Here is a 26,328-nt window from a genome sequence, read left to right on the forward strand (position 1 = left end):
AACAGTCCACATACTAACAGTGACTCTTGATCTGTGTATTTTAAATGTTTTAGGTGAACATCCTCCATTTAAACAAAGTTGAAAGTACAGCATTCCGAGTCAACAAGCCGCTTGCTGTCCAATCATATTAGTCAGTGAGTTCACGGCAATATTTGCACGACCCCAGTCACACCGAGCAAGACTAGCAGGGGTCAAAGTGCCATTCCTAATTTGTCCCCGTTTTTTCATTTTCTCCTTCACCACTGAACTACTGCTGGGACACTCACTGCGACAAGCTGGCCCAACTATACCGATCTCTCTGACCAAGACCTTTCTGAACGATGTTTGGTTTTTAACCAGAGTATAAATTGAGGAAATGCTCTGAACTGTTTCATCTGCTCCTATTCATTTCAAGCCACAACAGCCTTGGAAAACCTATTGGAAAACAAGACAGCAAAGCAGCCTAACGAGAGAGAGAAGCTGCCCTGTTTTCTACTTGGTTTCCCCTTTACTCTCCCTATCCCATCTCAACTCGCTCTGCAGCTGAAATATTTCTGGGTCCCAGGGGCACGCACATTCCTCCCACTCACAGTTGTGCAATCCCTGACAATCACCGCCCTCCCCCTTCGGCCTCCCCGGCCTAATGCACAGCACAGCACAGAGGAGCTGTCCAAGCTGTCTGGACAATGTTCTGCAGCGGATCGGCTACCCACCAGACCAGTTAACAAACCCAGGGGCCGTGATTTTGCAGAAGACAGCCAAAGGGATGTAACATAAATGTCAGACTCTCCTTTCTGTTACTGCTTGGTGTGGGATTGGGAACAAAAGTGTATTCCTTGCCTTTGGTGTGGAAGTCACAGGCTGTGAAAGACAACGTGTGTTTTGTTGTTTTTGCTGAGATTTAGGGTTATGCCCCAGTCTTCCTGTATAATGGCCTATGTTACACCCTGCAAATAGGCCTTGTGGTTGAAGGCATGATGTCGGAGAGTTTGTCATGGATGTTTCATTTGGACTGTGGAAAAATGTAAAAGTATTATGGTTTCTTTCCTCTGGGATTTAATATGGTCAACAGAAATCAATGATAATGGAATAGGTCAAAATGATATGAGACATCTTGATTAGGGAGTATGGCTAGACAGTACACTGTCCTGCTCTCAGCACACATCAAAGCTGCAGACTAAAGTCAAATCTAGACTTGGTTTCCTCTACTGTAAATCACTCCTCTTTCACCCCAGTTGCCAAACGAACCCTGATTCAGATGACCATCCTACCCATGCTAGATTACAGAGAACTCCTCGGTAAACTGGTCATCTCTGTATACTCGTCGCAAGACCCAATGGTTGATGCTTATTTATAAAACCCTCTTAGACCTCACTCCACCCTATCTGAGACACTTACTGAAGCCCTCATCCTCATACAACACCCGTTCTGCCAGTCACATTATGTTAAATGTCCCCAAAGCACACACATCCCTGGGTCGCTCGTATTTTAGGTTTGCTGCATCCAGCAACTGGAACGAGCGGCAACAAACACTCAAACTGGACAATTATCTCAATCTCTTCATTCAAAGACTCTATCATGGACACGCTTGCACAGTTGTGGCTGCTTTGCTTGATATATTGTCGTCTCTACCTTCTTGCCCTTTGTGCTGTTGTCTGTGCACAATAATGTTTGTACCATGTTTTGTGCTGCTGCCATGTTGTGTTGTCATGTGTTGCTGCCTTGCTATGTGGTTGTCTCAGGTCTCTTTATGTAGTGTTGTCTCTCGTTGTGATGTGTGTTTGTGCTTACATACAGTTGAAGTCGGAAGTTTACATACAACTTAGCCAAAGACATTAAACTCAGTTTTTCACAATTCCTGACATTTAATCCTAGAAAAAAACTCCCTGTCTAAGGATCAGTTAGGATCACCACTTTATTTTAAGAATGTGAAATGTCAAAATAATAGTAGAGAATGACTTATTTCAGCTTTTATTTATTTCATCACATTCCCAGTGGGTCAGAAGTTTACATACACTCAATTAGTATTTGGTAGCATTGCCTTTAAATTGTTTAACTTGGGTCAAATGTTTTGGGTCACCTTCCACAAGCTTCCCACAATAAGTTGGCCTAATTTTGGCTCAATCCTCCTGACAGAACTGGTGTAACTGAGTCAGGTTTGTAGGCCTCCTTGCTCACACACACTTTCAGTTCTGCCCACAAATTTAATATAGAATTGAGGTCAGGGCTGTGTGATGGCCACCCCATTACCTTGACTTTGTTGCCCTTAAGCCATTTTGCCACAACTTTGGAAGTATGCTTGGGGTCAATGTCCATTTGGAAGACCAAGCTTTAACTTCCTGACTGATGTCTTGAGATGTTGCTTCAATATATCCACATCATTTCTCTCCTCATGATGCCATCTATTTTGTGAAGTGCACCAGTTCCTCCTGCAGCAAAGCGCCCCCACAACATGATGCTGCCACCCCCGTGCTTCACGGTTGGGATGGTGATCTTCAGCTTGCAAGCATTCCCCTTTTTCCTCCAAACATAACGATGGTCATTATGGCCAGACAGTTCTATTTTTATTTCATCAGACCAGAGGACATTTCTCCTAAAAGTATGATCTTTGTCCCCATGTGCAGTTGCAACTGTAGTCTGGCTTTTTTTATGACGATGTTGGATCAAGTGCTTCTTCCTTGCTGAGCGGCCTCACAGGTTATGTCGATAGAGGACTCGTTTTACTGTGGATATAGATACCATTTGTACCCGTTTCCTCCAGTATCTTCGCAAGGTCCTTTGCTGTTGTTCTGGGATTGATTTGCACTTTTCACACCAAAGTGCATTCATCTCTAGGAGAAAGAACAAGTTTCCTTCCTGAGCGCTATTACGGCTGTGTGGTCCCATGGTGTTTATACTTGCATACTATTGTTTGTACAGATGAACGTGGTACCTTCAAGCATTTGAAAATATCTCCCAATGATGAATCAGACTTGTGGAGGTCTACAATTCTTTTTCTGAGGTCTTGGCTGATTGCTTTTGATTTTCCCATGATGTCAAGCAAAGAGGCACTGAGTTTGAAGGTAGGCCTTGAAATACATCCACAGGTACACCTCCAATTGACTCAAATGATGTCAATTAGCCTATCAGAAGCTTCTAAAGCCATGACATAATTTTTTGGAATTTTCCGAGCTGTTTAATGGCACAGTCAACATAAACTTCTGACCCACTGGAATTATAAGTGAAATAATCTGTCTATAAACAACTGTTGGAAAAATTACTTGTGTCATGCACAAAGTAGATGTCCTAACTGACTTGCCAAAACTATAGTTTGTTAACAAGACATTTGTGGTGGTTGAAAAAAAGAGTTTTAATGACTCCAACCGAAGTGTATGTAAACTTCATATATACAATTATTTGATCATATATATTTTTATTTTTATTTATCCCAGACCCTGTAGGAGGCCTTTTGGTAGGCCGTCATTGTAAATAAGAATTTGTTCAAAATCAAGCACAGTGGTAGCCTATATTACATTTATCCATTTTTGTTTTAGATAATTGGATTCCTCATAGGATAGATAAATCAACTCACAAAACTTTTTTTTATCTAGGCAAGTCAGTTCAGAACAAATTCTTATTTACCCTGACCAAACCTGGACGATGCCGGGATAATTTTGCGTCCCAATCACCGCTGGATGTGATTCAGCCTGGATTCGAACCAGAGACTGTAGTGACGCCTCTTGCACTGAGATGCAGTGCCTTAGACAGCTGCGCCACTCGAGAGCCCCCATTTAGCTTGAAGTGATACTTTATCAACATACTTAAAGTGATGTCAACTAAATGTATTAAGGGTGCATTCGTAAATTCACTCTGGCTATCTACTCTCATTTCAAGGCGCTCTCGTCTGTGTGCCAGAGCGCAGAATTATTGATGAATTTAGGAACGCTCAACACCAGTTGAAAATGGCCGGTGTCAGTAAACGTCAAGCAATAAAAAAAATCGTAATTCAATTGTTGCCAGCAGCACAGTTAGTCACCAACACTCTGGATAACATGAAAACAGCCTAACCAGTTGGGGCGAATAATAGTGCGGTGTTCTCTCGTTTGTGTCTAGACATTTAGCTTGGGTCGTTGTGAGGTCAGAACGCTCGGTTCAACCCTACTCTTCGACCTGTTCGTCCAGTGTGCGCTCTGAACACCCCGAAATTACGAACACCCAGAAAACACTCTGGCACTCCAGATTGAATTTAGGAACACACCCTAAGTGATCATGCCGGAGAAACCGGTATTTGGAGGATATATTGGCACGGGTGTTGTTAGGCCCTAGACTTCCCTTTCTAGGGAGTTTTTCCAAGCCACCGTGCTTCTACACCTGCATTGTTTGCTGTTTGGGATTTTAGGATGGGTTTCTGTACAGCACTTTGACATCAGCTGATGTAAGAAGGGCTTTATAAATACATCTGAATTGACTTTGTCTCGGACCGGCAAACGTGCCAATACACTGGCTTCGAGGGCATTATTACTTTTATACAAAGTTGTTACCAAACATAATACAAAGGGGTTTACCAACATATTGAAATAACGATTGCAATATTTCCATGAACGTTATTGTGACAAATTTATTCATACTATTTAATCCTTCCACAATATGTAGTCCCGACACAAATCGAGGGTTGCTACCCAAGCCGGCTGGTCGTTCGTTCTGTTGCCAAAGACTTCTCTTTGTTCTGCATCTATGGATACGACCCAGTCGTTCATTCTGAATGTTCCATTGCCATACTGGCTGGCAATGTTCTTAACCCTTTGCTTGCTAGCTAGCCAACTACGGGTAATTTACGGTCACGGCAAAAAAGTGCAGCAAAGTAGCCACATTTGTTTAAACTGTTTTTTTCTAGTGACATTTATTTGGATACATCCATAACAATGAGCGAATGAGGCGTGGAAATGTGCTCAATCGTCAGGATACTATTGTTCAGAGGAGCTCGCCATCAACACAGCTAACACAATCACTTCAAACCGAAGCCTGAAAGACTGCAAACAACCTGCACTTCGTTGAGTTGTACCTTTTTTAGTTGTTTATATCCATAAAAACGATGCCTGCTGAGAAACGCTGCCCGACACGTTCATTACTGTGTTGCAAATGTCGGAGACAGACTGTAAGGTTTATACAAATCTCCCCTGTTGAAAACGAATGTTAATCTAAAAGGAATGTGAGATCATGTCTAGATGCTTTTAATAGTGGATATCAAATTCATAAATAATCTGACTGGGTTGATGAGGTAGTGGATCGCACAGTCAAATGGAACAGAGTAAATAGGCAATTTAAAAGTCAGTTTTAGCTGGTGCTAACTTGTGGAATAGACACAGACTGGAATACGGTGGTAACCTATCAGAATTCAGGAACTGATTTACCCGTTATATAATGTGCCGTAAATTACAATAAATCAAAGTGCCTGTAAATTATTTATACTGCAAAATTTGCACTTCCCCCTTCTGATTTAAAAAAAAAACGATTGGCCAAACCTGAGCCAAATATTCATGTGACTGGACCTCACGAATCTGCAGTTGACACAATAAGCCGGAGAGGGGTGCATGATGGTTCTTGTAGGGATATATAATTCCCTTAACTTTTAAATCTAACGATTTTACTGGTCGAATAAAACTCAATTTCCCGCAATGCCTTGCGCCGTTAGCTTTTCCTGTACATCCTGCTCGGTAAGATAGCGGGCAATCGGTCGTCAAAACAATTCTGGTCATTTGGAGAATTTATGAAAAATCAAATAAAAGTCACCAGGCTAAGGGAATTTCTATTTGTTTTAAAACAACTGACTCAAAGAAAAGACAATGGTATGTTTGCAATTGGGTACATTTTGTGGCCAATTACTTTGCTCTAACGTTAACATAACCGCTAGCTAGCCAATGTCGGTCGTCAATCTCTCCTGTGAAATGTATGAGAAGCCTATAAAGTATAGCTAGCTAGATATCGTTATATATTCTAATTAAATAAACCTAACTAAATGAATCGATTAGATACATCCGGCTCTAGATTTTTATTTTTTACGAAGCAACTGCCTGGCTTGCATTTGTCAGTAACGTTAGACTAGTTAGCCACCTAGCTAGTTAACATAGCTAGCTATATATCTTGACCTGGAAGGGTGTGGCTCGCTAACGTTAGATTACTAGCTAACGTTAGGTGTTGTAAAGGAATGCGAATCTGTCAGCACACTCTTAACCAATCCATGCTCAGAAATGAACTGTTATTGGTGTCTGTTATAGTTGTAGGTTATAGGTGAAACTGATGATGCATGAGTGGTGAGAACAGTGAATCAATCAAATAAAATGTTATGGCACATGCCCCGAATGCAACAGGTGTAGGTAGACCTTACAGTGAAACGTTTAACGTTACTTACCCGTAGTTAGATCTGAGAAGCCATATTCAAGACAAGGCTAGCGAGCGTTCATTGTTTCCTAATGTTCACATTAGAAATTAAGTGTGTAGAACTTTGTCTCTCCGACAAGAAGAACGGGAAAATCAAGTTCTATAGCTACATTACATTCAGGCCTAGTCTAGCTTGGCTATATGCCGAGTTCATTATGTTGTGATGTAGCTAGCTAAGTTACTATAGCAGGGCTCTCCAACCCTGTTCTTGGAAAACTACAGTCCTGCAGGTTTTCACTCAACCCTAATCTAGCACACTGGTTGATAAGCTGAACAAAGTTAGTTACAACTGGGGTTGGAGCAAAAACCTACAGGAGGGTAGCTCTCCAGGAACAGGGCTGGAGAGCCCCTGTACTAGACTGCAGAGCATTTCTCACTCTTCATTATCTCTCCTCCCCTCTGCTCCTGCCATACAGATCCGCTTCATCCTTATTCAGAACCGAGCAGGGAAGACCCGACTGGCCAAGTGGTACATGCAGTTTGATGACGACGAGAAACAGAAGCTGATTGAGGAGGTGCATGCTGTGGTGACTGTCCGTGATGCCAAGCACACCAACTTTGTGGAGGTAAGGCAGAAGGATCTACTCGATGCCATGTCCGTGCGTTGGAGTCTTTGTGTGCCCGAATGTAGGCTATTTGTTTCTGGCAATTGTATTCGTGGTCACTATCTGGCCATTCTAGCAAGGCTGTAACTCAAGGTCTGGAACTGCATTTGGCATACTGTTTACTTGGCTTTACAATGACACGGCCTAAATCGTAGCACACATTGTGACACTGAAGAGGCGGTGGATAATAGGCTATATTTTCCACTGACATACTGTAACCCTAATTGGTTAACCAAGTTGAATTCGATATGCTATTAATTATTCTCAAATGAAAAGCACATATTGAGACACTTGTCTGTCTTGTCTTCAGTTCAGGAACTTCAAGATCATCTATAGGCGCTATGCTGGTCTGTACTTCTGCATCTGTGTGGATGTGACAGACAACAACCTGGCATACCTGGAGGGCATTCACAACTTTGTGGAGGTATAACGTCACATTAACTCACCCGTAGACTGTTTATTACGATGACACACAATGTGGGAGCTGTTTCATGTCAATGACTCTTTGGCAGGTTATGTGAAGGAATATGGGCTAATCAAATCTCCACATTCATAGCTGAATGATTAAGCATGTTTTATTGGTAAATGATTGTATCCATGTGCTCCTACAGCTCTTTTAGAATATAGGGTGTGTTCATCAATTCAATCTGGAGTGCAGGAGTGCGCTTTAGGCGTTCGTTAAATTCGGAGCGTTGTCAGATTGTCTGTTTGTAAATTCTGAGCGTTTCGCTCTTGGAGTGTTCAGGAAGCACACTGGACGCTGTGGCCGGGGAGTAGGGTTGACCTGAGCGTTCTGACCTCACAACGGCAGTCAAGCACCCAAGCTAACTGGCTAACGTTGGCTAGCATGCTACCTCCGGACATAAATGAGAGAACACCCCACTCTAACCATTTTACTCACCCTAGCCGAGCTGGTTATCCAGAGCGTTAGTGACTAACTGTGCTGCTGGCAACAATTATTTAATGATGCTTTTTTTGCCAACGTTTACTGACACTGGCCATATTCAACGAGTGTTCGTATATTCATCAGTTATTCTGCCCTCTGGTACACTCAGACGCGAGTGCTCTGAAATCGGCGAAGATAGCCAGAGCAAATTTACGAACACACCTATAGAGTACCACAATATGAGTCATAATACCCATAAAACCTAGCAGTCAAACAGGGCAATAGTTCCAATCGTTTTCCCACCATTTTTAGAAACGCAGTATTGTTTTTCCTTGGGAATAGTGTTTAATACACAGGTTGACAATAAATGTGGCTCAATTCAGTTGTTTTAGAGTCCCTGCAATAAGAGCTACGATGCTAATGTTCTCTGGGTGTCACTGAGTAGACTGATACCCCATGTCATTGATCAACAATCCATCGGTAAGGCTGTACAGTGAAATAAGTATGCCCCCTGTGCAATTCTAAAGAATAATACATCCAGTGAGATTAATAGCCTTTTGTTGATTTTATATAACATTCCAACCTTGTTTAGCATGATCTATTCAATTATGGCATAATTCTCTACTTGTAATTCATTTGCATCACTGTCAATGACATACTTTTATTTTGAAGGCTAACCAAAGTCCACTATTGTGGCTAATCCTTGTGGCTAGCTTCACATAGATGGGTCCGACCACCATCAATCAAATAACCCTCATTAAAAGACCAATCTTATTTTAGATGATGATACCTAGCTATATAGTTAGCTAGCTACTGAAACAGATTGTCGTTTTGCATCCATGAGCTAGCTAGCTTTTCTTATGACCAGCACTGTCGGTGCGTGAGACAACTTGACCAGCGTCATAACATACGTATCGATGAATCGTTGTGACATATGAAATACGGGTGTTAGTGTAATCAATGTGTAATAACCACGTAAAAAAAAATGTATGAACGTGTTAAATTATTATGTGACTTGCAGTCATATTCAGTTCATGATTGGTCAACAAGCTTGTGTGTGTGTAACCTTTTTATTTGACTAGGCAAGTCGGTTAAGAACAAATTCTTATTTACAATCATGGCTTCCCCCGGCCAAAACCGGACCACGCTCGGCCAATTTTGTCACGGCCGGATGTGATACAGCTTGAATTTGAACCAGGGACTGTAGTGACGCCTCTTGCACTGAGATGCAGTGCCTTAAACCGGTGTGTGTGAATTATTTGACTGTACTAGCGGCCTTAAGCATTATAAAATGTTTAACATCGGGATAGTTTTTTTTTTTGCAAGGGAAAATATTGGATATCGGTGCATCACTAATTTTAAGTATTTCTAAATTCCCCTGTGGAAAAATTGGAACCATTTCCCTGACCTCTAGGTCTTATGGGTATTATGACACCTCGACTGGGGCTCTATTTTCTATGCATTCTTACCCAGTGTAATACGCCTCATATAGAGTCTGACTCAACGCAAAAGTAAGGCCAAAACATCAAAGTGGGGGAAGGACAAATCTCTGTTCGTTCATATTCCCAAAAAGCATTGCCTGAGTGGCTTTCCTCTTGGGGTCGAGGGGAAATGGCAGAACAGATCACACTGTGCTCCTTGTCCAAGGGGCAGGCGGAATGTGGCCTGTGAAAGAAAACAGCTGAGATTCCTGACACTCGGGTTCAAGAGCACCGCGACCTGGAATGCTGGACTTCCTCGGGCCCTTAAATGATTCCCTATATAGGCTAGTGCACTACTTCAGACCACAGCCGTGTACTATGGATTACACTGTATCCTAGCTATGAATTAGACTAAATAGTTAATGTAACAAAACCTGACCCCCGTGTCGTCTTTCCCCCCTTTAGGTGTTGAATGAGTATTTCCACAACGTGTGCGAGTTGGACCTGGTGTTCAACTTCTACAAGGTAAGAGTAAAAAGTGTTGTTGATTTTTAAAACCACAAACACTCTGTGCTAAGAGGAAAAACAGAAAGGAGCTGAAAAAACCCGGGGGAGGTGAAAAGATATCATTTTAATTTATTTTCTTTCATTGCAATGGGGAGGTGCTATGGCAACGAGGATGTGATGCGTAATTACAACAATCAGTCAACTAGGCTCATCCACATCAATTTGGTGGGGATTGGTTTTCCTCTGCCAGAAATGTTAAGCAATTAAGACTCCTCTGATGACTGCCCTTTAAGCAGTTATCGTGTCAATTACGTAAGGCATTTCTGAATATTCGCCCACTCGCTGAACCTTAAAGAAGCGCAGCCCACGCTAAAAGTTGCTGCGCTCTGTGATGTCTTCGGATTCACGAATAAAACAGAAAGTGACATGATGGCAAACAGCTTGCCTCAACATCAACCCCCTCTCTATTAGATCTAGTGCCACAGCAGTAAGGCCTACGCACTGTTAGAAACACCCATTTACGTAATGAGGTGGAGATAAATCTGCAGGATCTATACAGTTCTCCCAACACTTCCGTTTTTATTAGATTTTTTTAAAAGCTGTGTGCGCACAGGGAATTTGACCAGTGCAGTAGGCTGACCTCTGACCTAACCTGTGTGTTCTGTCCCAGGTGTACACGGTGGTGGATGAGATGTTCCTGGCGGGGGAGATCAGAGAGACGAGCCAGACCAAGGTCCTCAAGCAGCTGCTAATGCTCCAGTCCCTCGAGTAGCCAACAGGGCAGCCATCTTGACCAGTCCATCACCCACCCACCATCAATGTCACTCTGGAAAGGACCCCCTCTCATTTTGCCATCTTCCACCCCTTACAGAAACCAGGGGCTTATTCACAGAACGTTCAGATAGAAATGCAGGGTATAGAACAGACATCGTTTTTGGTCATGCAGAATCGGTTCAGCTCTACGCATTACATTTCGATCTGCAACAATGAGAACGTTTCAACCTCTTATGCCCCAGAAAGGCTGTATTTTGGTGCTGCAGATACAGCCCTTATCATTTCATTTCTTTACCACCAGTTCAAGTAAAATCATCTGGATGAGTATATTTGCAGCACTGAAAATAAATGTTCTCTCTATGCCCTGTCTCCAGCTGGAGGCTGCACTTACGGCAGTTATATTAAGGTTGCCAGTTATTCACCTGTACATCCCGCCATCAAACCTATACTAGTGGAGAGAGGATGGGTTTCACTGTTCTGGCAACCCCAGTGTCACTACAGTAGCTAAAAAATACATTTAAAAAGCATAAGAAAAACCTTGTAAAACTGCCTGTGATATCCGTCTTCTCTGGGAGAATCAGTTTGAGCTGAGGAGTGACTAAACCACCGCTACAAATGCCCATCGACGCCGTTGACCTCTCGTGGTGGTTCACAGTTCAATGGAGTGCACTTTCTAAGTGTGCTGTTGAGAGGTCTGGTAATGGCAACCTGTGCAGGGTTGCATCTACTCTCTGTGATATTACATAGGTGGTCCTCCGGTCTTAAATAACTGTCAGTATCATGTCAGGTTGTATATCAGACAATGCGTCTCCACTCCACATAATGGTGCTCGTTATAGTCCCAACCAGATATGTTCAACTTTAAACACACACAAATACTTTAAGGGAAATTATACAGTGATATATTTTAAGTAAAGCAGTACTGTGAAGTTTGTTTTGTATGGTGTACATATATACAGTGTATCTTATGCATAATAGTGTGAAACCATTGTCTATTCCAGGCCTTTCCCCAGCTTCTCCTGCCTGTCTCGTTGTCAGTGTTTTAATACACCGATCTGAATTGGGGGAAATCCCATTAATATTCCCTGGTCACCTCATTCGTACCACATAAATAGGGAGGCCAAATGATATGACCAAAACCTGAGGCAGTTGTCGAGTAGGTCTGTGACAACACCGCCTTGTATCTCGTCCCTCATTGTAACCATGTCCAGTCTTGCACCTCCCCAACACATCACAGGTTTCACATGTTACTATTATGGTTTAACTTTTTCTTTTTCTTATTTTGGATTTAGTGCGATGTACTGCTTCCCCTGTCTGTCCTGTGTGAGATTGTTGAAAGATGTGTTGGGGTCTCCTGTTGCTAAACTACCCAGTCAGTGTATATATAAAAAAAGTACTAAATAAAAATGTTAACCTGTGCTTTTTATACTGTGAATGTTTGAATAACATTCAATTTAAGTACTGAAGTTGGAAAACGTATAATTTGTGATTAGTGCCATCTAGTGGTATTAATCCAGTCTAGCTTTCACATTTTGGAATCCACCCTCTGAGGTCATTCTAGCAGCCTCCCAGTGAACTATAAAAAATCAATATATCCACTTCAGCTACATTAAACGCACTCTGCCTGTTACTCCATCGACCCTCAGACAATTAGACAAAGCTTTTACCATATGAAGTCTCCCGAAAACTAACCCTACTCTGACTTCTGTGGTGGATAAGCAACCAGGTTGACAATGATACACACACATCAAGACAATCTGTAATAAATCTATTTCGCCACAGAGTTAAAAAGCTACATTTATTTAGAATACATCTTAAAACGAACAAGCTACCCTTCCCTGCCCAAAAACAATCCAATACACAAACTGAAAGTGTATTTACAGCAGAGTATTCAGATGTACAGTAGTTCCTAAAATGATTCCCTCACATTGGTTACTAAGCAACAACTGAGTCTGCTCCGTTTCGAAATGACAGGAGACTGAAGGAAGTTAGTAATAGGCTAATGGCCATGTGATTAAGTGCTTACGGTGCATTCAATAGAATACACAAGACATTATTGAGGCCAAGGTTCAATGGTCTTAGGGGTCAAGCAGCATGGAGTGCATCACTACCGTCGTGAGACATGACTGACTGATTGCCGTCGGTCTGCACACTCACAGGGGCTCAGGAAGTCACAGTAATTGCCAAGTGTTACATCGCCCCTTCAAAACAGCAGCAGGAAGCTACAAACAACGAGTCAAAAAGAATTGACAGAGTGAGTCATTTTACCACAACCCTGGAGAGGGAGAATAGAACAGGAGGCTTGGGTCAGTCGATATCGGGAGAGAAAGGACAAAATCTCAGTTGTTCTTTAGTAAGGAATGATTACCTCTCCAATTGCTCTTTTTTTTATTACAGTATATATTTCAATTAATACAATTTGTACAATTCTATAGATACAGTATATAAACAAAACAATCTCACGTAAAAGTGCACTTGCAGAGGAGAAAGAAAAGTAACACCAGTTAAAAAAAAATCTTTCCACAAAATGGGACCAGTCTTTCTTGGGTTGATGATGTCACAGCGGCATTTTGATAGCCATCTTCTCAAGGCTGGTTCAGTGTAACAGATAAACTGCTCTTAGTGGAGTCCAAACAGTAGCATTGCTTAGGAATTAAGTAAGGGTGCATAAGGGCCTGCAATTCGTTAAGGGCCCGAAATTCTAAATGTTTTTGTCTTTCATAACCTGATTCTATATGACAGTCAGGAAATGATAGGTGGAAGAGGCAAAATGTAAGACATGTAAAAACAAGAAGTGCAGTTGAATGCAACAGACTGCAGCCTGGCCCTGTAACCTGAATATTTCCCACTAGTGACACTGAAACCAGTCAAGCTTCCTGTTACCGTACTTTACATGTGAACTCAGAGCAGCAGAGAAATGAAGAGGGCAGAGATAGGGTTACATTCTTAGAGATAACCTCCCCACCCCCAGGGCGCAATAGAGCCTGAGATTGAGACGGAGTGTAACCCTTACATGGCAAAGGCAAGCAGTGACATTAGATATGCAGCTGATAAATGGAGAAAAACAAGTGGTCATTGGAGTCCTTTGGAAAACCATAAGATTGAACTGAAACCTTACTTATCCTTGTGCTATGGACATGACCCGTAGGCCTTTGAGTACCTTATGGAGTGAATCGATTTCCCTTTGGGAGGTGCTAGTAGTGACAATTGTTTTTGTTTAATTTAAATCAAACCTTGGACAAGATTAGAATAGAATCAATGCCATTTATACCCAAAGTCAAGTTACATGTGGTAACATTTAGACCGGTGGAATCAGTGACATGTGCACATCTGAAGCCAGGAGAACAATCAGGGGAAAAGGTTGGACAATAATTGAGGAAGCATTCACAACTGACCCAACAACCTGCTCATGCTTGGGTGTTGGTGGTAAATGGCTCTTTTCGGGGTTGCAGAGTAGTCGAGTTAGGGTTTGGGAGACTTAGGTTTGCCTGGTTATCAGAAGGTGAATAGCAGGCTTGATAAGAAGTACTGTTCAGTGCAAACAAAGGTTAAATTCAGCTTATAAGAAACAGAAATATAATAATAGTGAGTGATGTGTAAAACACAAGAACTTGTCAAACAACCTGACAGTGCAGTCTAACAGGCTGCGTATGAATGAGGAAGTTGACTGTGTGTTTTGCAAATCATCCTTCATGAACTTTCAGTTACAGGTGGTCTGTGTACTGTGTGTGCGCGTGCGTGTGCGTGCATGCAAGCGTGTGCTGATAAAAAGAACAAAAGGGTAAAAACGGGACATCCCCTACCCACAACCCCTGACCCTGACAGTCATCCCAGATATTGACTGTCTTATGTTCCCAGCACAGTTCACGCCACAGGGTCTCCCGGCCTAGGACCCAGGAGCCCGGGTAACCTCCCTTGGCAGGAAGTATAGACTCTTACCAATGGTCAGGGGTTGCAGGTCATCTTCATGGCGACTGGTCCAGGTATGCTGTAAGTGTGTAAGGGGTTGCAGAAGGGAGAGCGGGAGGAGTCCTGCTAGAGCTGAGAGGTATATAAATATTACACACACACACACATACACATATATATATATATATATTTATTTTTTAAATAAATTATTCTCTAAAGCCACATTTAATCTAAGCATAGCATGGCAGTCTACTGACCTTTAGGGGGCGTCCTGTGAGTGTGGGGTTGAAGGGTGGGGGTCCGGCCCCTAGCAGTTACACTGCTGCTTGATCTGTGCGGCGGAACCTCTGGGCTGTCTCAGCTGCCTCAGAGAAGAATCTCCATACTGGATACCTGAACCCATCCGCTCTGGGTCCAACTCACCTGACACACATATACGAAGAAAGACAAGGACACACACACACACACACACACACGCGTGTAAACAACATGAGCAAACACACAGACATCCACATACACACAAAATCAAACAGACACACATATCTCATAAGTAAACACGTGTACTGTTTACCTGACTCCATCTTGTTGAGGATGGTGCGGGCAGTTTTGAGGAAGGCCTCCTCCACGTTCTCCCCTGTCAGAGCACTGGTCTCAAGGAACATCAGCTCTGTAGCAGTCAACACAGTCAGTAAAAATCGATACTCCCGCTCTAGGAAAACCAATACAGGCCTAAAAGCCGGTGGAAACTACTATCTTAGAATAGGGAGTTGGCTAAAAGGGGAGAAGGGAAAGGGGAGCGATGGAGTGAGAACATGAAGGGGGAGAGACAGTTGTGAAATGAGGGGGGGGGGGGGCTGAGTAGGGGTGAGGAGTGAGAGATGAGACAGCTACCGTTCTCCTGTGCGAAGCGGGACGCCTCGAGGAAGGTGACCTCTCGGTCCGCGTCCAGGTCCTTCTTATTCCCGCACAGGATGATGACGATGTTGGGGCTGGCCAGCGTCCGCGCGTCTGTCAGCCAGTTGGTCAGGGCGTTGTACGTCTCCCGGCTAGAGGACGGAGACACGCCAGAACGACGACGACAGACAAGATACAGACGGAGGGGAAAACGAAGTTAAATCACACGAAGCGTTTCATTAGGACAGGAATGTTCAGTAGGATGGGATGGTACTTTTGAAAAATCAGTGTATTGAATTGTGTGTGTTCCGTACAACATAAGAGGTGAAATACAAGAAGCACTTATGGAGGTTGTGGACTTCAGGAAACAGCAGAGGGAACCCCCCCCCCTATCCACATCGATGGGACAGTAGTGGAGAGGGTAGTAAGTTAAGTTCCTCGGCGTACACATCACAGACAAACTGAATTGGTCCACCCACACAGACAGCATCGTGAAGAAGGCGCAGCAGCGCCTCTTCAACCTCAGGAAGCTGAAGAAATTTGGCTTGTCACCAAAAGCACTCACAAACTTCTACAGATGCACATTCGAGAACATCCTGTCTGGCTGTATCACCGCCTGGTACGACAACTGCTCCGCCCACAACCGTAAGGCTCTCCAGAGGGTAGTGAGGTCGGCACAACGCATCACCGGGGGCAAACTACCTGCCCTCCAGGACACCGACACCACCCGATGTCACAGGAAGGCCATAAAGATCATCAAGGACAACAACCACCCGAGCCACTGCCTGTTCACCCCGCTATCATCCAGAAGGCGAGGTCAGTACAGGTGCATCAGAGCTGGGACCGAGAGACTGAAAAGCAGCTTCTATCTCAAGGCCATCAGACTGTTAAACAGCGACCACTAACATTGAGTGGCTGCAGCCAACACACTGACTCAACTCCAGCCACTTTAATAATGGGAATTGATGAGAATTGATGTAAAATAGATCACTAGCCACTTTAAACAATGCTACTAAATATAATGTTTACATACCCTACATTATTCATCTCATATGTATACGTATATACTGTCCTCTATATCATCTACTGCATCTTTATGCAATACATGTATCACTAGCCACTTTAAACTATGCCACTTTGTTTACATACTCATCTCATATGTATCTACTGCATCTTGCCTATTCCATTCTTTACAATCACTCATTCATAAATCTTTATGTACATATTCTTTATCCCTTTACACTTTGTGTATAAGTTAGTAGTTTTGGAATTGTTAGTTAGATTACTCGTTGGTTATTACTGCATTGTCGGAACTAGAAGCACAAGCATTTCGCTACACTCGCATTAACATCTGCTAACCATGTGTATGTGACAAATAACATTTGATTTGGAGGTAGAGATGATAGACGTTGAGAATATTAGCGGTTTTCAAAACGTACACTTTTCAATATATACCTCTATGGGCTAATGTTCTTTTTGCTCCAAATGAGAAAGGAGGCACAGAAAATCATCCCTGCCTCTCCCCTCTTCAAGGACAGATGGAGCCTGATTACCAGCTCCCACCTCCTAGAAACTTTTTTTGGGGGGTGAAATCACCCGTCACCATGGTGACCACATGCTGGTGTCCATGGCAACGTGAGAACAGTGAGCAGAAGGAGTCAGACTAATGTCCCGCAGCTGCAGTGAGGCGGCTGACCCATGACGTCAGCATAGAGCTTAGCGATGACGACCCCTCTGCCTCGGTGTAGCTCACACCACACCACATGCTTTTCGGTCTCTTCTATTCCTTTGACCTGAACCATGTTGATACACGGCTCCCTCTTCTCTCCCTTCCTCCCACACTTTGCTTCCATCTCTCTCCCTCTCCAACATATTCTCTCCCCCTCCCCGCTCTCTCTATTCCACACTCCCGTCCTTCTCTCTCTCCCCCTCTCTCTCGCTCAGTTGACACTGTCTAATGGAGTTTTGCTTTCCGGGCTGCTGCAGTCTGCCTGGAGACATTACTTTATTACAACCCTGTCACTCTGCATCACACACTTTATTAAAGCTCTGTCACCTAACATTACACCATTCACTCCATCTTGATGATGCGAAAGGCAGTGAGTGACATGGCAACTCTGGGCTGACTAAATAAAAACTCTTGGCTTGGTGCTGCCATCCACCTCGTCTATCTCGGATTCCGCGCTCCTGACCGACTCTCCATGGGCCTGTTGAAATTCAACATCTCTATTTGGTCTGTCTGTGCTCTGTTGTCTATGCTGACTCCCACATCCTCTGCGTGTGTACAAGCGACCAGTGAAACCAACGTGCTTTTCTCATGGGTCTATCATTGGTTCACCTACCTTGTAATGTCATAGACAAGCAGCGCCCCTGCCGCTCCACGGTAGTAGCTGCGAGTCACAGACCTGGGGGGAGGGTAGACAGACAGCACCGTTAACCAATCACAGAACCAGAATACAATCGGTCAACCAATGAGTGCACGGGTCAGAGGTAACGGCACCTCTGGGTAACCAATGGGAGGTCATTACCTGAAGCGCTCCTGTCCAGCTGTGTCCCAGATCTGTAGTTTAACAGTCTTACCCCCGACGTTGACCACCCTGGAACCAAACTCAACCCCGATGGTGTGGTTGGAATCCTGCTTGACTGCACAGCCAGAGACAGACCAGGAGAGAAGCCACAACCGTCACTGTACTGTTTGTCTCCTATATATTTTATTCAAATATGTGGGTTTTTCCAGATGGCTGGTTTGTGAAAGACAACCTTGACTGAAAGGTAAAACACCTAATAGTGTGACTGCCTAGTTATTAGGCCTAAGTTGCCAAGACTTCACAGAAACATTTCCTGGTTAATTCCCAGAGTCACAATGCTGATCTATTTTGTGCTGGTGCGTTGTGCTTGTTCAAAGACCAGAACAGTTAGCTTCAGAAGCCTCATCAGCATATCAGAGGGTTGGGGAGCTACGGCCTCTCCCAGGTCCAGAGATTAACACAGTCAAAGCCCTTCTCCCACACTACTGACAGCACTGGGAGTTAGAGGTCTTCATCTCATTTACACATCTCTCTCTCTGTGTGCATATGTGTGTATAGACATGTATTCTGAAAGTATTTTGACTTTTTACACATTTTGTTGAGGGGAAAAAAACTATTTAACCCATTTTAGAATAAGGCTGTAACGTAACAAAATGTGAAGTCAAGGGGTTTGAATACTTTCCAAATGGACTGTATGCATGTGCGGGTCAGTGTGCAGAGATGCACGTCACGTTTCTATATTATTGTGCATAAACAATGCATGTGGGTGTTGTGTATTTGCAGGACAAGGGGGAGACCAGCATTGGCACTACTTACATTTGGTCTCAATGAACTGGTGCAGGAGGCAAGATTTCCCTGTTCCAGCACTGCCAATCACCAGGAACTTAAACAGGAAGTCTGAAATGAGAGAGAGCGGGTACAGAAATCAAAACAACACCAGCAGCTCAAACTGCTGAGACTCATCCTTAAGTCTCCCCGTGACTGCGAGCTGCTCCCTGTCAACAGAGCTGCCAACGGTCCCAAATTACCCGGCTAATCACTACCTTCATGTGAGTGTGACCGCATGTTAACATTTATGTTAATTTGCTAAGCGACGAGCTAAAAGGAGGACGGGGTAAAAGACTTCTAAAATTAACAATGAGAGAGGTTGTGTTGTCAACCACCGACAGGTGTGACCCAGAGATTGAGTTGTATCATCCTGTCGGTCTCAGGCTGTGGAACTAACCCCGATTTACCTCAATGAAAAACCAAGCTTATCTGTTTAGTGTGGCTTGTCTCAGGGTGTACGGAATAAATAGCAACAGTGATAGTCTCAATGTTAACAGTTAAGAGGCGACTCCGAGATGCTGGCCTTCTAGGCAGAGTTCCTCTGTCCAGTGTCTGTCTTATTTTGCACATCTTAATCTTTTATTGACCAGTCTGAGATATGGCTTTTTCTTTGCAACTCTGCCTAGAAGGCCAGCATCCCGGAGTTGCCTCTTCACTGTTGACGTTGAGACTGGTGTTTTGCGGGTACTATTTAATGAAGCTGCCAGTTGAGGACCTGTGAGGCATCTATTTCTCAAACTCGATATTCTAATGTACTTGTCCTCTTGATCAGTTGTGCACCGGGGCCTCCCACTTCTCTTTCTATTCTGGTTCGAGCCCGTTTGCTTTGTTCTATGATGGGAGTAGCACACAGCGTTGTACGAGATCTTCAGTTTCTTGGCAGTTTCTCACATGGAATAGCCTTCATTTCTCAGAACAAGAATAGACTGATGAGTTTCAGAAGAGATGTCTTATTTTCTGGCCCTTTTAAGACTGCAATCGAACCCACAAATGCTGATGCTCCAGATACTCAACTCGTCTAAAGGACGGTTTTATTGCTTCTTTAATCAGCACAACAGTTTTCAGCTGTGCTAACATAATTGCAAAAGGGTTTTCTAATGATCAATTAGCCTTTCAAAATAACAAACTTGGAGTAGCTAACACAAGGTGCTATTGGAACACAGGAGTGATGGTTGCTGATAATTGGCCTCTGTACGCCTATGTAGATATACAGTTGAAGTCAGAAGATTACATACACTTAGGTTGGAGTCATTAAAACTCATTTTTCAACCCCAACCACAAATGTCTAGTTAATAACAAACTATAGTTTTGGCAAGTCGGTTAGGACATCTACTTTGTACATGACACAAGTCATTTTTCCAACAATTGTTTACAGATTATTTCACTATCACAATTCCAGTGGGTCAGAAGTGTACATACACTAAGCTGACTGTGCCTTTAAATAGCTTGGAAAATTCCAGAAAATGGTGTCATGGAGTTAGAAGCTTCTGATAGGCTAATCAACAAAAATAGAACTGTTTAGCCATAATGACCATCATTATGTTTGGAGGAAAAAGGGGGAGGCTTGCAAGCCGAAGAACACCATCCCAACCATGAAGCACGGGGTGGCAGCACCATGTTGTGGGGTGTTTTGCTGCAGGAGGGACTAGTGCACTTCACAAAATAGATGGCATCATGAGGAGAGAAAATTATGTAGATATATTGAAGCAACATCTCAAGACATCAGTCAGGAAGTTAAAGCTTTGTCGCAATGGGTCTTTCAAATGGACATTGACCCCAAACATACTTCCAAAGTTGTGGCAAAATGACAAAGTCAAGGTATTGGAATGGCCATCACAAAGCCCTGACCTCAATCCTGTAGAAAATATGTGGGCAGAACTGAAAAAGTGTGTGCGAGCAAGGAGGCCAACAAACCCGACTCAATTACACCAGCTCTGTCAGGAGGAATGGGCTAAGATTCACCCAACTTATTGTGGGAAGCTTGTGGAAGGCTACCTGCAACGTTTGACCCAAGTTAAACAATTTAAAGGCAATGCTACCAAATATTAATTGAGTGTATGTAAAACTTCTGACCCACTGGGAATGTGATGAAATAAATCACTACTATTATTCTGATATTTCACATTCTTAAAATAAAGTGGTGATCCTAACTGACCTAAGAATTTTTTACTAGGCCTAAATGTCAGGAATGGTGAAAAACTGAGTTTAAATGTAGTTGGCTAAGGTGTATGTAAACTTCCGACTTCAAGTGTACCATTTAAAAACCTTTTTTTTTTTTTTTTTTTTAAATAAGCAGTTTCCAGCTACAATAGTCATTTACAACACATTCACTGCATTTCAAACTTTGGGATCACTTAGAAATGTCCTTGTTTTTTAAAGAAAAGCAACATACATACATACATACGAGGAGGAGGCGTGATGGTGCTTTGCTGGTGACACTGTCAGTGATATTTTTTAGAATGCAAGGCACAGCTCACCAGCATGGCTACTGTATCCCAGTATTCTGCAGCGATACGCCATCCCATCTGGTTTGCACTTAGTGGGACTATCATTTATTTTTCAACAGGACAATGACCCAACACACCTCCAGGCTGTGTAAGGGCTATTTTTTAACCAAAAAGGAGAGTGATGCATCAGATGACCTGGCCTCCACAATCACCCAACCTGAACCCAAATGAGATGATTTGGGATGAGTTGGACTGCAGAGTTAAGAAAAAGCAGCCTACATGTGCTCAGCATGTCTGAACTCCTTCAAGAAAAGCATTCCAGGTGAAGCTGGTTGAGAGGCCAAGACTGTGCAAAGCTGTCATCAAGATAAAGCGTGATTACTTTGAAGAACGTAAAATATATTGTGATTTGTTTAACACTTTTTTGGTTACTACATGATCCCATGTGTTATTTCATAGTTTTAATGTCTTCACTATATTCTACAATGTAGAACTAACAACCACCGAAATAACTAGTCAGGGAGAATCTAAAATTCCTAAAATATCTTGGCCTGGGGGCCAAGTGATAGCATAAGAACACAACATAAGCCATGGATGGAAAAATACATAGAATTGCAGGACATTAGCTATAACTGCACATTTTGTCTTATAGCCCCATAACAAAGTGTGTAGAACTGTAGGAAATTAGCTTTAAAAAAAGAAGCCACATTTGGAATGCAGCAATTGGCCACGCCCACTACCCCTCCCCTAACTTTGCCACCGCTGCTGAAAAAGATCCTAGGGGAAACGCTGAGCTGGCTACATGACAACAAGTGTATAGGAATGGAGGTAGTCTATTCACAAATACTCTATGCATACCGACCGGCCCGAGTACATCTGCACAATATAGATGGGTTACACTGGGCAGCTGCAAAGTTCTGGTGAAGTGTTGGACCGGGTCTGGTACTTGACCCGTCCTACACACACGACCATTTGGCTGAGGCCCTGATGTGTGGGACAGAGAGCGGTCCAAAGACGGTCTTTGTGCTGTGACCACAGATAGGGCAATGGCCATTTGCATGCGCAGCCCAGGGTTCCACCAGGCCATACAAGGAACAATGGAGTATCTCTCTCACACACACACACACACAGGAGTGAGTCAAGCTGCAGGAGAAACACACAGGGGGCATGGCCCCTCATGGAGTTTCAAGCCTAGTTATTTCAATTACATTTCCAACTCTTGTCAGTGCCAAACTTTTCTCCTCAACTTTCTGACCGATTTGCAGATTAGATGCTATTGACCACTCTGCTGCTAGTATGCTAATCAGCTAGGCTACATGTGCCGCTGTACCAAAGCAGTCCAGTCAAATACAGAGTCAATATGGCAACTGGAGTAAATTACTGATGAAAGGAAAGAGCAGGGGATGAGATTGATCGTTTGTTCTTCTGTGACATTTAAAACACAGTTCTCCTGCAGCCAGCTCTTCTCCAACCCATAAATCAACCACGGCCTATGTATACTAGTGTGTGTGTGTTGTGTTTACTCAACCAACATAACCTTGAGGCCACATTCATAGGTAGGTACCCACTAGAGGCCTTATCACACCTTGTTTTCTGTCTCTCTCAGCAGGCACACTTATCAATGACAACCTGTCTGCGAATGTACAGGATGGAAAAAGCCTGTCTAGGTGTAGTTGAGGCATATTGCATTTACACCATAATAACAAGTATTTTGTTGTGTATAAGCGATAGTGAACCATGGGTAGGTTTTGGCAGGAATAAGAGCATGACCTCACACACACACACCTGTTCTACAGTCTGCCCTTCAGTCCACCTGCTCTGAATCAGACCCCCGTGTCACCTCTGGAGCCAAGCCATATAATCTGTTACAGTGCTGGGCTTCATCTGTGTGTGTGTGTGTGTGTGTACGAACTAAGTCAGCCTCTCACCTAACCGAGAGACTATGTGATGTGTTTTGTGTCAAGTACAGTAGGCCCATTCCTACTGTACTTTACATGCCAGAGTGAATTAGTGAACGCAGCTTATGCTGCAGTCTGTTTTGTGTAGTCACGTGGCTCCCCTGTGTCACTGTTGTTCTGCCCTCCTTTATCCCTTCTAGTACTTATGGGGGAAAAAAAGACAATCAGGAAATCAATGAAGACTATTACAGCTGTTGTCTATATAACATTAGTGTAGAGCACTCCATTTCTAATGTTGACCTGCTGGTGTAGCATTTCAGAGAGACATAAACAGAAGAGAGTAAGGAAAGATGAGATAATTATCGAGTGAGGGAGGACAGATGGAGCGAGACGTGTCAGCAGGGGGTCGAGCAAGCTGCAACAGGAAAGAGGAGAGTATGCATGGTGTGCTGTAGCAAAAACCAATCCATTCACCACAGCCACACCATAAGAAAATGAATAGGCCTGGCTACAGTAAAACAACAATCAGCTGCCACTGGACACCATGTCAAAAGCATGTTCACAAAGTTCAAATGAATAAGTAAGGATAAAGATTCCAAGTGAGTGGTCAAAGGAAGATAAAACTGCAATTGTTCCATTGGTGAGAATAAAAAATATTGGTTTGTTAGTAACAAACCAATGTAAATGTATTGGATTGGCCCCCAAGGAAGTGTGTATGTAATGGACCAACAAACACCTAGCTTGTTTTGATTTTAAAAGATGTAGGTTACATTGTTTAAAAAAAATGACATTCATGAGATTGGATTAATGTGGTATAGAACTAACAGAATCCCCATTCTACCTTAAGAGTCAAGCTAGCATACCCCCCCCACACACACACACACACATACATACATACACAGCTCATGTAAACATGCACGCACACGACAAAAGATGTTTGTTTTGGGATTTCTACAGTTCTGAAAACCAGCCAGGCTTTTAAACCTCTTAAAAACGAGTGTTTACATGCACACAATAATTTGATATTAAACTGATTGTCAGTAGGCAGAATACGCAATAGTAATGTAAACGCCTAACTCTGCTTAACTTAAATCGGTGTACGGTCAAAAAAACAAAGTAAGCATACACCGATTAAAACACCTGGTTTTCTGAACAATCTTTCAAATTATTAGGACAAAAACACCTTAATCTGTGTTCCAGCAGTGTATTTGATCTGAGCATCTGCTAGCACCAGCTGAGCGAGCCTCCCTCTTTAGCGCAAGTGAAGTGTGTTCGGAACAACTTAATGTAGGCGTCTTAGAAGTAGTTTTCACACAAACATTATACGTCCGAACTCAGAATCAAGTATGCTTCCCAAAAATAACGCGGTAGAACATTTATTTTGATTTCCGATTTTTCTGCATTTATCAGAGTGACTTCAGATGTTCCCATGTAAAACAGAATATGAGGGAAATTCTTATTGCAAAGCAAGTAAACGTTTTAATCTAACTAGCTACTATATACATCTGACCAATCATGTAATTCCAGATAAGATCTCATCGGAACTGAAGAAAAATGTTACAAGCCAGTTGATGGCGATGTTGTTATCTGGCCCCTAGGGCTGTGGTGTCAAGGCAACTGCATTAGATCAGGCTCTTACAACCCTGTTCCTGGAGAGCTACCCTCCAGTAAGTTTTCACCTGATTACGTTTATCAACCAGCTAATTATTAGAACCAGGTACGCTAGATTAAGGTTTGGAGTGAAAACCTACAGGATGTTAACTCTCCAGAAATATGGTTGGCGAGCCCTATGATAGATACAGGTCATTAGCAAAAAAGGCAACACTGCGTAACTTGACATGTTAGTTAACCCCACCACTTCCAACTTTTAAATCGCAAGAACACATGGCTAGCTAGCTAAATCGGAAGGGGGTCGGTTAAATTAAGCCAAACGACTGAAAATAAAGCTTCTAGTGATTACTACGCTTATTACCGTAAACTAGACACACACTTTTTTGATAGCAACATTTCGATATAAGTTACTTGACCAACTTCCTCTGCGAGTCCCAACCAATAAAGACTCCAGATGATGTGTCCCAAAGCTACTTCTTGGCCCTTTTAGGAAGCACACCACGCTTCTCTCTACCCACTCCTTCTGTCTACACGAATCAGTGTTGATTTCAAGACGCCTAATGGAAATGACGGTGCTGAATGCATCTGCAAACACAAACAAGCGTCATGACCCAAGCAGGCACAGCAGAAGTTATACACGTAACGTTAGCTAGCTCAGAGACGGAAGAGGAAGCGAGACAGCCCACTTGCTGTTTTTTCTGGTTTAATGAAAGTCAACGAACTAAGTAGACGAGCTCCAGCTGCTCTTCCATTTGTGTCTATGGGAGACCCACCCCGTTAAGTAAACCGGAACTGATCATTTTTGTTCAACGATAAACAGCCTGAGCGAACTATCTTCATTTATCCACCATCTTTGGCTAACTAGCTAGCTAGCAGGCTAACTAAACGTACCGTATGTTTCAGACATGTCGGCCCCCGCTTTAAAAACGATGGACTTAGACGGATTTTCTTAGTTGGTGTCTTCGTACCGTATGCGAAGGATGTTGTGTTGTTTTTTCGTGTTTCCTAGAGTAGCAATTACACCTCCCTTTAGATTTCTGACTTCGCCACACCGTTTCCCTTTCCTCCTCCAACAACAGAAGCACACGTACGTTATGACGTGTAAATGCTTACGTCATTACGTGATTTTTAAAGACATAATCCAAATATTTGGGAATTAGAATACTTAATTTAATAGGATCTCTATAGCATAATCAGAGTCGTCTCGTAAACCGGAGACTATAATGAGAGAGCATAGACAACTTTAGCCGGGGTACCAGTCTGTTTGAGTTATCATTCCACTCCTTGTCATGGTAAACAGTTTCTTTATTTTGGTGAGTAACGAAAGTATATTGAATCCAGTCTCATAACAAATGGGTCAAGAATGTTGTCTATGGACAGCAATTATTATTAGTGATTCAGAATGCTTTGAACATTAAATAAAAACTCAAAATTCGACGACTTTGTTACTTTGTGATTTTTGGGGATAAAATGTAAAGAATGCAACATTTTTTAAAACATATTTTTGGGGTGGTTTGACACTTTATTCAGACAGTAATGCAATTAGATGGGGAGTCAGGAAAATGGGAGAAACAATGGGAAGGCCAGTAGGACTGCTCTGCACAGGAAATACTCATATTAATGGT

The 26,328-nt window shown here is 42.9% G+C and overlaps 2 protein-coding genes across 2 annotated transcripts; one reads left to right on the plus strand and one right to left on the minus strand.

Moving 5' to 3' along the window:
- Positions 1-5,635: 5,635 nt before the first annotated feature.
- On the plus strand, positions 5,636-12,007 carry LOC118385919 (AP-2 complex subunit sigma). The gene is made up of 5 exons (XM_035773164.2): positions 5,636-5,804; positions 6,813-6,962; positions 7,312-7,425; positions 9,774-9,833; positions 10,486-12,007. Exons 1-5 carry the CDS (start codon positions 5,802-5,804, stop codon positions 10,585-10,587), a joined length of 429 nt encoding a protein of 142 aa, XP_035629057.1. The 5' UTR covers positions 5,636-5,801; the 3' UTR covers positions 10,588-12,007.
- Positions 12,008-12,372: 365 nt separating this feature from the next.
- On the minus strand, positions 12,373-25,806 carry LOC118385911 (ras-related protein Rab-4B). Its single transcript, XM_035773141.2, has 8 exons — positions 25,595-25,806; positions 18,736-18,816; positions 17,920-18,034; positions 17,734-17,796; positions 15,389-15,543; positions 15,069-15,164; positions 14,755-14,920; positions 12,373-14,629 (listed from the first exon to the last, which is right to left on the minus strand). Exons 1-7 carry the CDS (start codon positions 25,608-25,610, stop codon positions 14,805-14,807), a joined length of 642 nt encoding a protein of 213 aa, XP_035629034.1. The 5' UTR covers positions 25,611-25,806; the 3' UTR covers positions 12,373-14,629; positions 14,755-14,804.
- Positions 25,807-26,328: the final 522 nt, after the last annotated feature.

This window comes from Oncorhynchus keta, chromosome 1 (assembly GCF_023373465.1).
Source record: "Oncorhynchus keta strain PuntledgeMale-10-30-2019 chromosome 1, Oket_V2, whole genome shotgun sequence".
In the NCBI taxonomy this organism is placed as follows: domain Eukaryota; kingdom Metazoa; phylum Chordata; class Actinopteri; order Salmoniformes; family Salmonidae; genus Oncorhynchus; species Oncorhynchus keta.

Excerpts from the sequence above, each read along its gene's own strand:
- LOC118385919 (XM_035773164.2), top strand. Across the intron at positions 7,426-9,773 it reads GCATTCACAACTTTGTGGAG|GTGTTGAATGAGTATTTCCA; the intron begins GTATAACGTCAC and ends TCCCCCCTTTAG. Across the intron at positions 9,834-10,485 it reads TGGTGTTCAACTTCTACAAG|GTGTACACGGTGGTGGATGA; the intron begins GTAAGAGTAAAA and ends GTTCTGTCCCAG.
- LOC118385911 (XM_035773141.2), bottom strand. Across the intron at positions 17,797-17,919 it reads GCTGGACAGGAGCGCTTCAG|GTCTGTGACTCGCAGCTACT; the intron begins GTAATGACCTCC and ends CCCTCCCCCCAG. Across the intron at positions 15,544-17,733 it reads CTTGTCTATGACATTACAAG|CCGGGAGACGTACAACGCCC; the intron begins GTAGGTGAACCA and ends TCCGTCCTCTAG.